This window comes from Melozone crissalis, unplaced genomic scaffold, assembly GCF_028551555.1.
Source record: "Melozone crissalis strain CALT ecotype California unplaced genomic scaffold, PUWL_Pcris_2 ptg000041l_1, whole genome shotgun sequence".
In the NCBI taxonomy this organism is placed as follows: Eukaryota; Metazoa; Chordata; class Aves; order Passeriformes; family Passerellidae; genus Melozone; species Melozone crissalis.
The window spans coordinates 9516639-9529016 of record NW_026535819.1 but is presented as its reverse complement, the minus strand read 5'-3'; the positions used below and the strand labels follow the sequence as shown (position 1 = coordinate 9529016).

At 51.4% G+C, this 12378-nt stretch overlaps 1 protein-coding gene across 11 annotated transcripts in view; it reads left to right on the top strand.

Moving 5' to 3' along the window:
- LOC128942077 (histone-lysine N-methyltransferase EHMT1-like) overlaps nt 1–12378 on the top strand; it is a 120014-nt gene that overhangs the window by 88766 nt on the left and 18870 nt on the right. For 9 of the 11 annotated variants that reach the window (XM_054284289.1, XM_054284291.1, XM_054284290.1 and 6 more), the window contains 8 exons: nt 1575–1718; nt 3438–3664; nt 4445–4609; nt 5636–5718; nt 7029–7135; nt 8942–9064; nt 11164–11265; nt 11897–12001. In XM_054284289.1, coding sequence (XP_054140264.1) covers nt 1575–1718; nt 3438–3664; nt 4445–4609; nt 5636–5718; nt 7029–7135; nt 8942–9064; nt 11164–11265; nt 11897–12001 — 1056 coding nt within the window. The remainder of the gene's footprint in view (nt 1–1574; nt 1719–3437; nt 3665–4444; nt 4610–5635; nt 5719–7028; nt 7136–8941; nt 9065–11163; nt 11266–11896; nt 12002–12378) is intronic. The other 2 variants (XM_054284295.1, XM_054284294.1) reach the window with 1 other exon arrangement.

The following is a 12378-nucleotide window of genomic DNA, read 5'->3' as shown; positions in this document are numbered from 1 at the left end:
CACATGGGTAATGCAGCTTTCCACCTGTCAGTGGAATTTCCTCAGCTCAGTGAAATTCCTCCTCAGGAAAGGATCCATGGTCCCCTTGTGCCACCCTGCAGCCCCTGGGCTCGGGGTGGGGACAGGGATCAGTCTGGCCAAGGTGTCCCAACCACAGGAAATCTCTGCAGCTGGAATTTGGGAAAGCTGAACTGGAGATGCTGGGGTGGATGATGAGCCTAGGATAAAATCCATTCTCTTTTCCCACAGGGGTGTTGTGTCTGCAGGAGTGGAATTTAAAAAAATTAGAGAGAAAGTTTAGTTTTGTTGAGAAAACGCAGCAAATCCTTGGCTGGAGCAGAGGGACAGTGTGTGGCACTGAGTCCCTGACTGACTCTGTCATGAGCTCAATAAATTCTCCACCTTCCCTCCAAGGGACCCTTCCTTGGAGCAGCCTTTCACCTTGGTATTCCCAGTTTATAAATCTCCTTTGCCAGGTCTTTGGGGAAAGCAAGATTATTATCAAGAGGAGCTTGAAACAGACACAAGGAGTGTCCTGTCATGCTGGCAGGTGACAGTGGTGGCTGCAGGAGGTGCTGCTCCCTCTTGGAGCAGCAGAGCAAGGAGCACTGGCTGGGGACAGGGAACCCCAGCTCTGGAACCTGCTGCCAGTAACAGAACAAGGTGGGGCAGGAGAAGGAATGGATGATAGGAAAAGGGGATGGCTTCAAGCTGAAGGAGGACAGGTGAAGATTGGGAAGGAATTGTGAGGGTGCTGAGGCCCTGGCACAGGGTGCCCAGAGCAGCTGGGGCTGCCCCTGGATCCCTGGCAGTGCCCAAGGCCAGGCTGGGCAGGGCTGGGAGCAGCCTGGGACAGTGGAAGGTGTGGAAGGGGTGGAAGTGGATGAGCTTTAAGGTCCCTTCCAACCCAAACCATTCCAGGATTCTGTGATCCTGTGATTTTTAAATCCAGAGCTGTAGATTGGTGAAATCCTTTGGAAAACCTGCTCAAATCCTTTGGAAAACCCGCTCCAAACATGACTTTAGCTGAGCTCTCATCAAAGCCTGGCTCTTCATCCCTGTGGTCTGGGCAGGGGCCAGTGCTGGAAGCAGTACAGACGATAACTTCACTGGCAATGAGGAGCAATTATTTTCCCCTCTATCTTCCTGTGCCTGGGAGTTTTGAGCAGTAACAAGATTTAGTGTGCATGGTCTCCTTCTCTTGGTCACTGACACCCGCTCTTCCTGGCAAGAGGAGAGTGTGTGTTGTGTGAGTCAGGCCCCTGGGACTGCCCCTTCTGCTGCTTGGCTGTTGCCTATTTCCAGTTACCATTTTGTTGTTGTTGTTGTTGTTGTTGCAAGGAACAAATGACTCGGGGTGCACATGCATGTTAGTTAGTAAATGATGCATTCCTTCCTGAGAGCAGCTTTCACAGCTTCCTGCTGCACTGCTAATGCTCTCTGGCACACAGCTGAATCCCTGTGAAAAAGCCAGGCCTCCTCGAGGAGCAGTGTGCAAAAATCTTCCTCTGCACAAGCACAGGGAGTGGTGTGGTCTGCAGTAATTTCATTGCCTTTAATTTCTCCTGTTCCAGCTGGGCCGATGCACAAACAGTGTGGTTAAGTATGAACTGATGCGCCCGTCTAACAAAGTCCAGCTTTTGGTGCTGTGTGAGGACCATAGAGGGAGGATGGTGAAACACCAGTGTTGCCCTGGCTGTGGATACTTTTGCACTGCAGTAAGTTCGTGCTCTCAATCCAGGGAAGGGGGTACCTGTTGCAACAGCTGGAAGCTGAAAGTGGAGATGGTCCCTAAAGGGGTGTCCTGAATTCCTGGCATCAGCCCCACCTCGTTCCACAGCACGTCAGGAGGTGTTTTCAATAGGAATGTGTGTGAGGGCAGCTGAAATCGTCACCTTGATCTTCCTGGAGACCCCCGAGGGGTGTTACCAAAGGGATTTCACATGCTGGAAGTCTTGCCTTTGGAATTTCTTTGGAACAAGGGTTGGTTGTTTTTCTTTGTGTACAGATCAATCACATCCAAAAAAAGTCTTAGCTTGGTTTGTAAATGAAGCTGTGCCCCCACCTCTGTGTGCCCTCAGGATGGGGATCCTGAGTGGTGGCACTGGACCAAGGCAGTGTTGGAGATCTCAATTAGGTTAGATATTAGGAAGATTAAATATTGGGAAGGAATTCTCCCCTGTGAGGGTGGCACAGGGTGCCCAGAGCAGCTGTGGCTGCCCCTGGATCCCTGGCAGTGCCCAAGGCCAGGTTGGACATTGGGGCTTGGAGCAGCCTGGGACAGTGGAAGATGTCCCTGCCCATGGCAGGGGGGTGGAACCACATGAGATTCAAGGTTCCTTCCAACTCAAACCACGCTGTGATCTCCTCCTGCTTCTTCCACCTGTGCCACCGAGGCTTTTAAGGGACTTGCTGCAGTCCTTTGGTGGCCAGTGTCCTGCTTTGCCTGTGGATAAAGCTGAAAGGCACCAACTGAGGCCTCATGGAGTGATGATGAGGCTTAATTGTGTGATGCTGGTATTCTTCAAGATGGCTCAAGGAAAGATGCTGCAGTTGTCTCAAGCATTATTGTAGTAAGTGGAGCCATCCTGGGTTTTCTTGCTGAGTCAAAGATCATTTAGGAGATAAAACCCTCAAAACCCTTCAAGGCATTTGCAAAGCTGAAATAGAGTTAATTAGATTGCTTGGGAGGACTGGATTCAGGAGAAGAGGGGGTTTGGCTGGCCTTTCCTTGCACTCTCTTCCATCTCTCAGTGCTGTGTGCTGGTGCACAGAGGCGAACCTGGAGTGTTTGTCTGTGCCACCATCACAACCCAGAGCACAGCAGGGCTTCAGGCAGCACTGGCACCACAGGCAGGGAGCTCTGGGCTCCTGCACAGCAGTCACAGGGACTTTGCTAGAAAGGGAAAATAATTTTAGGAGGAATTGCCCAGTTTGTTGCATGAGCAGTGAGCTTGTTTGGGTTAATTAGGCTGGTCCAGGCAGAAGAGTGACATCATTTGGGTTCCAGTGGGGTCAGTGACAGATTGATGCAGGTTCTTGCATGGTTTGTGTACATCTGTGTTTCAGGTAGTTTTAGTGCTGGCTCAGCACAGGTCTGAAGGTTTCTCTTCCAGTTTTGGGGGCGTCCTTACAGTGCACTGGCACTTCTAGAGGCACAAGGGAGAACTTCAAGCCTTAGAGGGAAGAGCCGGAAATTGGGACTTCTTTGTTCTGTTTCCCAAACACAATTCCAAATCTTGCTTTGCAGTCTTTAACCAAGTGAGTTTTTCCCCCTTTACCTTGGTTTTGTTCTCTTCTAAAGAAGTGGCAGTGCTTGCTTTACTGTACTGGACGCAGCAGGGCCGAGAGAGGTGGTGAGGAGTGGCATGGAGCGTGTGCAGGGGCGAGCCACGGGCCCGGCAGGGGCTGAATTCCCTTCTCTGTGGTTTTTTAAGGGCACTTTCATGGAGTGTCAGCCCGAGAGCAGCATCTCCCACCGCTTCCACAAGAGCTGTGCCTCGCAGGTGAACGACACCAGCTACTGCCCTCACTGCGGGGAGGAGGCCTCCAAGGCCAAGGAGGTGACAATAGCCAAGGCTGACACCACCTCCACGGTGTCCCTGAGCTACGAGCAGCAGAAACCTGCAGCTGTGGAGGGCAGGGCCGACACCACCACGGGGAGGTGAGCACGGGGGCCTGGGGGATCTCAAAGCTCCTGCCAGGCCAGGCTTTGGTGGGAGTGGTTGGGCGCCTCCTGATGGGCTGGGGGTGGCTCAGCTGCAGGAATCTGCTGGGGGGTTTTGGGTGTGAGGCAGAGGCTTTGGAGGTTGGGGGGTTCAGGAGTTAAACCATTCCTTCCTCTTTTGTTAGGAATGGAATAACAGTGGAATTGGTTGATGTTGTCAGGTTTGCTCAGTGACAGCCATTCCCATCTGCAGCTCCCGACTCGCACCCATGAGAGGAGGAAAACACAAATTAAACCAGCCCTGTGTGGAACTCTGCTCTGAGTTAAACCATTCAGGAGTTAAACCATTCCTTCCTCTTATTGTTAGGAATGGAATAACAGTGGAATTGGTTGATGTTGTCAGGTTTGCTCAGTGACAGCCGTTCCCCATCTGCAGCTCCTGACTCGCACCCATGAGAGGAGGAAAATATAAATTAAACCAGCCCTGTGTGGAACTCTGCTCTGACTTCCCATCCCATCTGGCCTTGTTTAGGTGGCTTTAAGACTTGCCCCATGTGCCTGGGTCTCCTGTAGCACAGAGTACATCAAGATGTAGTCAGAGGGCAGTGTAATTCCTTTCTTACTGAAAAAGCTGTAAAATTTATTGGTTTGGGTTTCAATTTCAGTTACACTTATCTGTATTTAAAATGCATTTGCTTTGCTTTTTTGGCATAAGAGAAACATTGTTGTGTATTTTTAATGGTTGTGCTTTGGCTGTCTCTCATTTTTCCTCCTCAGTGGCACTGGGACGAGGTTGTCAGAGGAAGACAAGCCAGAAAGTTCTGCTGCTGAAGGGTTTGACATCCCTGGGTCTTCAGTTTTTCCAAAGCCTACTACTAGCTTGACCCAGGGACCAGTGAAAGAAACTCTGGAAAGTGCCCTGATTGCCCTGGACTCTGAAAAGTAAGAAAAAGACCATTGGGTCACTCCAGTTCCCAGCAAAGTTGTTTAGCCTAGAGAAAAGGAGATTTAGCTTTTCTGGATTTTGGTCCAGCTCAGAGCTTTTTTTGTTCACTTCACTCATTAGTCATCCCCAACAGATTTGGTAGAACTGTTAACAGCTCTAAATGTCTTATTGATTTCTCTGGAGGATTTAGTTCTTCACTGGCTCTTCAGCTGCAGCTGGAACTTCTGGGAGCTCCTGTTCACAGTAGTGAGACCCAGAATCTGTTGCTGAACAGATCCAGCACTCATTGGAACAGGACTGCCTGGGGCTGGAGCTGGAAGTTTTACCAACTTTTTAAAACCTCCTTTTGGAGACTTGTTTTTCTGTATCAGAGGATCATGGAATGGTTTGGGTTGGAACTGACCTTAAAGCTCATCCAGTGCCACCCCTGCCATGGCAGGGACACCTCCCTCTGTCCCACGCTGCTCCCAGCCCTGCCCAGCCTGGCCTTGGGCACTGCCAGGGATCCAGGGGCAGCCACAGCTGCTCTGGGCACCCTGTGCCAGGGCCTGCCCACCCTCACAGGGAAGGATTTATTTCATATATTTAATCCTAAATTTCCTGTCTTTCAGTTTGAAGCCATTCCCTGTGTCCTGTCCCTCCATCCCTTGTCCCCAGTCCCTCTCCAGCTCTCCTGGAGCCCCTTCAGGCCCTGGCAGGGGCTCTGAGCTCTCCCTGGAGCACCCTCAGCTCTCCCAACCTGGCTCCAGAGCAGAGGGGCTCCAGCCCTTGGAGCATCTCAGGGACCTCCTCTGGTTTCACTCCAGAGCTCCAGGTCCTCCTCATGTTGGGGATCCCAGATTTGGAGGCAGCTCTGCAGGTGGGGTCTCACCTGAGCACAGGGGCAGAGCTCCCCCTGCCCTGCTGCCCACGCTGGGGGATGAGCCCAGAACTTTGTCAGGCTGAGTGAGGGCTGGCAGTGAGTGAGGGTGACATTCCTGTCCTTCCCTGGGCACTAATTCCTCCTCTCTCCCCTCCTGCAGGCCCAAGAAGCTGCGGTTCCACCCGAAACAGCTCTACTTCTCTGCCAGGCAAGGGGAGCTGCAGAAGGTGCTGCTGATGCTGGGTAGGTGCCTCCTGCCCAGGCCAGGGCCTGGCTGGCAGCACTCCCAGCTCCTGCCAGGCAGTGCCAGCAGCCACTTCCCAGCAGGGCACCACGTCATCTCCCCAGGGCCCTGGGAGCAGAGACTGCTGTGGGTGATGTGTCATTGGGAGGGCTGCATCTCTCTGGGAAACGGGCTCTGATCCCCACTTGTGTCTGCATGGGCACTGATCCCCTTGTGGCTGCATCTCTCTGGGAAATGGGCTCTGATCCCCACCTGTGTCTGCTTTGAGCATGGTTTATCCATGCTGCTTGTGTCCCCACAGTCACCTCCATGTGGCTTTTCCCACCCCTCTCCATGCCTGGGGCACATATTTGATCCCAGTAGAGAGGGAATGGATGGAGTCAGTTTAAACCAAACCAAGATGGAGTCAGTTTAAACCAAGATCCATCAGCAATAAAGCAAAAAAGGAAGAGCCTTCAATCCACAGGGTTTGTTTTGGGGTACAGAGGTGCCTAGCACCAGATGCCTTTGAGCTGCTGAGCTTGTTTTTAGCATCCAATATCCTCCAGGAATTTCCCCCTCTGAGGGACACGATGTTTCACAAGGATGCTTCCTTTCCACTCCAGTACTTTGTACACTTTTGGATGCTTTCTGTTCTTGCCCTTTATCAGTTCCTTCTTTTTTTTTTTTTGTCTAGCAAGTGTTTGCTCCATTGTTCCTGTTTTCAATAGCACAGAAATGTTATTCATTGATATTTAACTACAGCCTCATCATACACAACATGTTATCATGCCCAGACATCTTTGTCTGGCTGTCAGCATCATCTGTCAGTCTCTGCACAGCTGTGAGAATCTCTGGCCAGATCCTGAGCCTGTGTGGACAAATTCCATCCATGTTGCAGCTCTGTATTTGCAGGGGTGCAAAAAGGATTACTAATATTAATTTCAATTAATAGTGGTGAGACAGAGCCCAACTCTTTGTTGTTCCCAATTTCTGGGTTGCTTTAAACCAAGCAGTGTTTCTTTTCTTTTTTTATCCTTGTGTGGTGTTTGTTGTTTTTGAGATGAGTTGTGAGGCTGAAGGACGAGGCCTTTGGAGAGATAGTAATGCCTTAAAAAGGTATTGAATTCCATGGTGTTTGCAAGCTCTGGGTGTGAGGGCTGTTTGCATATTGAATGTGCAGGGGACTGCCCTGAGAGCTTTCTGGTGAAATGTGCAGTGAGACGTGAGCAGGGCTGAGGATGGGCTGGGAATCCATCCTTTAGCAGCCTTCAGCTGAGACATGATTCCCCTGAACTGTGCTTGAAAGTGTCTCTGCTCTGTTTTGCAGTGGATGGGATTGACCCTAATTTTAAAATGGAGCATCAGAGTAAGAGAACCCCTCTCCATGCTGCTGCCGAGTCTGGCCACGTGGACATCTGCCACATGCTCATTCAGGTCTGTCTGCATTTCCAGCCCTCTGCACAAACCATTTCTGAGGGCTTTGGTCTGCCCCACATGGAAATCAGCAGGGGAAAATCCCTCCTGTAAAAACCTCCTCAATCCCAAGGTTTGCTGAGGGAGGAGTGGGGCAGAGTAATGGGAGGGCACAGCTGGAATTGTCCTGCTGGAATTGTCCTGTTCTCCAGGCAAGGAGCAGGGGAAGATTTGGTGCAGAGCAGGTGGGGATCTGTGCCTAAGCACAGCCAGGGCACTGCCAGATGTGCCAGCACTGCCAGATGTGCTGCCAGGCTGCAGGAGTTCTCCAAACTCTTGGTTTTGGTCTCCAAGCCAGGTTGCTCTTGGTGATGGGAGCTGCCAGGCCCTGCCTTCCCTTCTGTCAGAACCTGAGGAGCTCCAGCAGGATTTTCCTCTGCAGCACAAATGTCTCACATGTGGAAAGGAGTGAAGGGAGGATGGAAGTTTGGATTGTTGGCTGAGATTTGGATTCCAACTGAGGGAAGATGGTTAAAGCTGTAGGGATGTTGTTGAGCCTGCTCCAAAACAATGTGAAGAAGAAAAAGAAGGATTAAAAATTTATAGTTTTTCTTTTTTGTGCTGGTGTACCTGGTCTGGAGTGACTGGAAGTGTCTTTTGTTTATGCTGTGGGATTGGGAAACCTCAAAGGGCTGTTGAGAAGGCAGGAATGACTTGGAAATGATCCTGCTGGGCTGCTGCATTTCAGCACCTGGAATTGGAGGCTTTCAGGTACTGTTTGAAACCAGCATTGGACCTCTCTTGCTGCTCTGACTGAAATTACTGCATGTGATGACAGTGGAATGAGGAAAAGGAGCAAAACTTGTGAGATATCACAAACAATTTAATTATCAGTAGGGTTGGTTTGTTTCCAGAGTGCTTCATCTTGTCTCTCCCTGAGGTCTGGCTCCTGCAGCAGCCCAGGGTTTGGCTGGGGATGGCCCCAGCTTGTTCCACTTGAAGTGCTTCTCCTCTGCCCTGGTTTAAATAGCTCTGGCTGGGGAAAAGAGTCAAAACAAAGGAATTCAGTGGGAGGCACCTGAAAACAGCTCCTTGTGCCAGGTGAACCTGAGTCAGCTGCTGTGAACAGGTCTGAGCCTCACACACCCCCCTGCCAAGAGCTGTGGTGTGTCTGAGACCTTTTGGGTTTGAGTTTTGGGTGGTTCCTGAGCTCAGCCAAGGCCTGAAGCAGGCAGGATAACCTGACAGAGCCATGGTTTGGAAGCAGTGAGGTGTTGTTGGAGGCACTCTGGGCTGAGATGAACAGATGCTCAGAGACCTCTGTGGAACTGCCATTGACTTCCACAGGAATATTGAGCCAATCCCCAGGATATTCTTTACAGCTCCTGCCTCTGTTGCCACCAGCAAGTTGTTCCTACTGCTTGTGACATTGAGAGGAGCTGGTTGTTGGAGGCTAAATCATAGACCAGGGAAAACAAAGCTGCTGGAAGAAAGAGGAGGCTGGCTTTTCCAAATTGTTACACAAACAATATCTAGAAAGTAGGAGTACAAAATCTGGTAATAACAGGAGTTATTTAACACCAGCTGTTGGCTTTCTTACAGCTCCTTCCTGGCTGGGAAGGCAGGAGAGGGGGCAGGCAGTGTGTGCTGTTTGCAGAGCAGGTGGACTTGCACTGCCTTCTTTCCTCATTCTGTTTCTTATTTTTTTATTCTTTTTTTTCCCCTGTTTAATATGGCTAAATTTCAGGAGAAAATCTTGTTATTAAATCTCTACTCCCACATCCTTCCCCTGCTAACTGTGCTTGTCCTTGCCCTGCCTCCCAACAGGCTGGTGCCAACATTGACACCTGCTCTGAGGACCAGAGGACCCCCCTGATGGAAGCAGCAGAAAACAACCACCTGGAAACTGTGAAATACCTGATCAAGGCTGGAGCACTAGTAGATCCCAAGGTAGGAGTTTGTTCCTTCCCTTTTTCTCCTGAGGAAGCCTCTGTCCAGCATTTCTTCCTTGAAGTTTTGGGTGGAAGTGCTCAGGCTGAGGAGAAATGGACTGGTTTGTCTTGGAATGGAGGCTGGGGGTGTCATAATCTCATTTTTCTGCTGGCCATGAGCTGTTTGGGGCAAGTGTTGCCACTTGTCCCTTTAGTTTGTGGCACCAAATGTCAGGGAGTTTGATTTCTTAGGTTTTAGTGTTACAAATCCACTCCAGTGAAGCTGGATTTCAGAGTTTCCTTCTCTGTAGGCTCTAATAATGAGAGTTTTAGGGTGATGTTTTAAAATAGGCTGGTAATTAGGTGCTTGCCAAGCCAGGAAAAATGACAGAGGAAGCTTTCCCTTCCAAAGAACTGATGTGTGGATTCTTGCACTCATGCTGCAGTGGCAAAATTGAACCCCATCTTTAAACTCTACCCCTTAATTTAAACCAAAACAATAAAATGCAGCTGTCTCTTTGCCTTTAGCATGCTCTGGATGCTTTGCAATCTTGGAAAATACACAGACCATTTATTAGTCCCATAAATCAGATGCTGTTTGGAGCACAGGAACCCTCCCCATGCAAACTTATTGCCACAACCTGCTGCTCTTGGCTGGGTTTGGGAAGGCAGCACTGCGCAAGGTATCAGGTGCTGCCCAATCCAGGCCCTAAATGGATCCTTGGGAGGGGGAAAGGACTGGACAGACACCTGTGGCTTTGTGCTGGCCACTGTCCCAAGTGCCTTGGAGCAGCCCAGACATCTCTCACCTGATTTATTCCTGTGGAAGAGAAAAAAGGGGAGTTTGTGTTTCTGAAGGTCAAGGGAAGGAGATAAATCCTGAGCTTGCAAAAGCAAATGAGAAGCCTCAGATCACATCTAAGGTCTAGGCTAGTTGATGATGTTAATTAGTTTCTTAATTAGCTCAGGCTCTGTTTGAAGCAGCAGCATTGCTGTGGAAGCAGCTCCAGCCCTTACCTGGGGCAGGTGGGACTGCATGGAGCTGGGTGGGGGCTCCCCAGCTCCCAGGAGGAAGCTCTTGGTGCTGTTCCCAGCATGGAAAAGCCCCACTCAAAACCTGAATAAAACCTTTACAATAAAATCTGCCTGCTCTCCCAGGGCTGGGGAGCTGCACTTGCTTCTTGCCCATCCAAGGGGAAAGCTGTGGAATTATTCAGCTGGAGCAGGCACATGTGGGGGTGTAAAAACTCTTTCAGTGTCCCAAGGAGCCCTCCTGGTGCAATCCCTGACCTGAGATGTCCCCTCCCTCAGCCTGCATCACATCAGCTCCATCCCAAAGCTCTCACCTCCAGCGTTGCTCCCAGGGATTTAGCTGGAAGGAATCCTTTGGGTTTTTTTCAGTCTTTCATTTCCTCCTCCTGATTTCCTGCTCTCTGGGCCTTGCTCTGTGCTAAGCTCTTGGGATATAAATGCCTGATAAAAGTCAGGCTGCTGCCAGAGAGATCTTTGGTGGGAGCATCTCCACCATGACTCACAGCCTGTCCATCTCCTCCAGGCCTTGCATCCCCAGCTCCCAAAGGCTTTTTTCCTTTCAGCCTTTGGGGTTGTTTTTTATCTCCAGTCTGTGCAGATGGCTGTGGGCTGGATGGGGACCTGGTCTCACTGGAGAGAGACACCCCAGCCCTGGACCTGCTGCCAGGTGCTGGGATGAGGCCTTGGGCTAACAAAACCCAGCAAAAACCCTGGAGGAATGGAGCATTTCAACTTGAGACAGAGTGATTTTTCTGATGTAAAGTGCAAACTTTGCCTGTGTAAGGGATTTTTGCTTCACTTTGGCTCTCCAGCAAATGGAGGGGAGTGGGAAAGGGGCTGTTGGAGAAGGGGGGTATCACTGCCAGGGTTTGGGGTTTGTGCTTTCCCCAGGCTTTGCAAAGCCTTTTCCTTCTCTGCAGGGTGGCACCTCTTTGGTGTAAAGCTCCCAAGCTCTGCTTAGAGCTCTGCTTCCTCCTCTCTGCCCTCCTGGCAGTGGGGTGGAGACTTTTGGAGTTCCCTGCTCCAGCTGGGAGCTCCTGTGCTGTCCTGAGCATGGCTGAGGCTGTGTTCTGTGCTTGTGTGCAGGATGCTGAGGGCTCCACGTGTCTGCACCTGGCAGCCAAGAAGGGGCACTACGACGTGGTGCAGTACCTGCTCTCCAATGGGAACATGGATGTCAACTGCCAGGTGAGGCTTCCCCAGGGCAGGAGCTGCTTTGGCCCAGCTCAGGGGCTCCCTCAGCACTTGAGTGCTCACTCAGGTACAGTCCTGCTGCTGGGGGACACCTCCAGACACCACAGGGTGACAATTCTGTGCCCTTCCTGATCCCTCACTGACCTCAGGGAGCTCCCCTTGATTTGCAGCTTCTCCTTGAATTTGCTGTGGATCCTGCTGCTCCAGGGTGTCCCTGAGCTTTTCCTAATGGGGGGATCATGGACAGTGGTGTGGGATGGGCTGAGCCTGGCACTGGTCACTGTGGGCTTTGTCATTGCCCTTGGGGTTTATCCATTGCTGTGGGGTGACACAGGGGTAATTAGGTGGGGGTAGGGACAGAGGTAATTAACCTGGGGCAAGGACAGGTCTCCCAGGCTTCTCAGGGAGTTTCTGTAAGATCTTTTACACACCCTGGGTGCTCCTTGTGCCTTTTTGGACAATTTGTGTACCTGAACCAGCTGGAGGTGCAGGGCCAGCCTGCTGAGCTGGAGCAAACCCCAGCAGTGCTGCTCCCAGCCATGGTGGGCTCTGAGGGACCTGCAGCAGGGCAGGGGGAGGGCGGGGCTGTGTCAGGGCTGTGTGTCACCCTGCTGTCCCCTCCCAGGACGATGGTGGCTGGACCCCGATGATCTGGGCCACGGAGTACAAGCACATCGAGCTGGTGAAGCTGCTGCTGGCCAAGGGCTCGGACATCAACATCCGTGACAATGTAAGGCTCCCCTGGCACCTCCTGCAGAGATTGCAGCCTCTGCTTTACCCCAGGCTCCCCCCAGGGGACAGATTTAGGGCTCAGTCCCACCCAGTGTGAGTGAGAAGTGTCTGGTGAGAGTTTTCCTGAGTTCTGGGCAGAAGTTTGGCAGTTTCTGGGCTGTGCTGTCCCTGCAGCTGCTCTGTCAGGATGCTGTGTGGAATCCTCAGCTCTGAGCCTCCCTGCTTCCCATCCCTCTGTGCTGCCACTGCACCAGACACCAGGCAGAGCCCCTTCAGTCCAGACTTACCAGCTCTGTGTTTGTCCAGGGACTCTGGGTATGGTTTAGGGCACCCTGTGTGCCTTCTGAGGGGAATGAGCTCCTCTTTGTGTTTCTG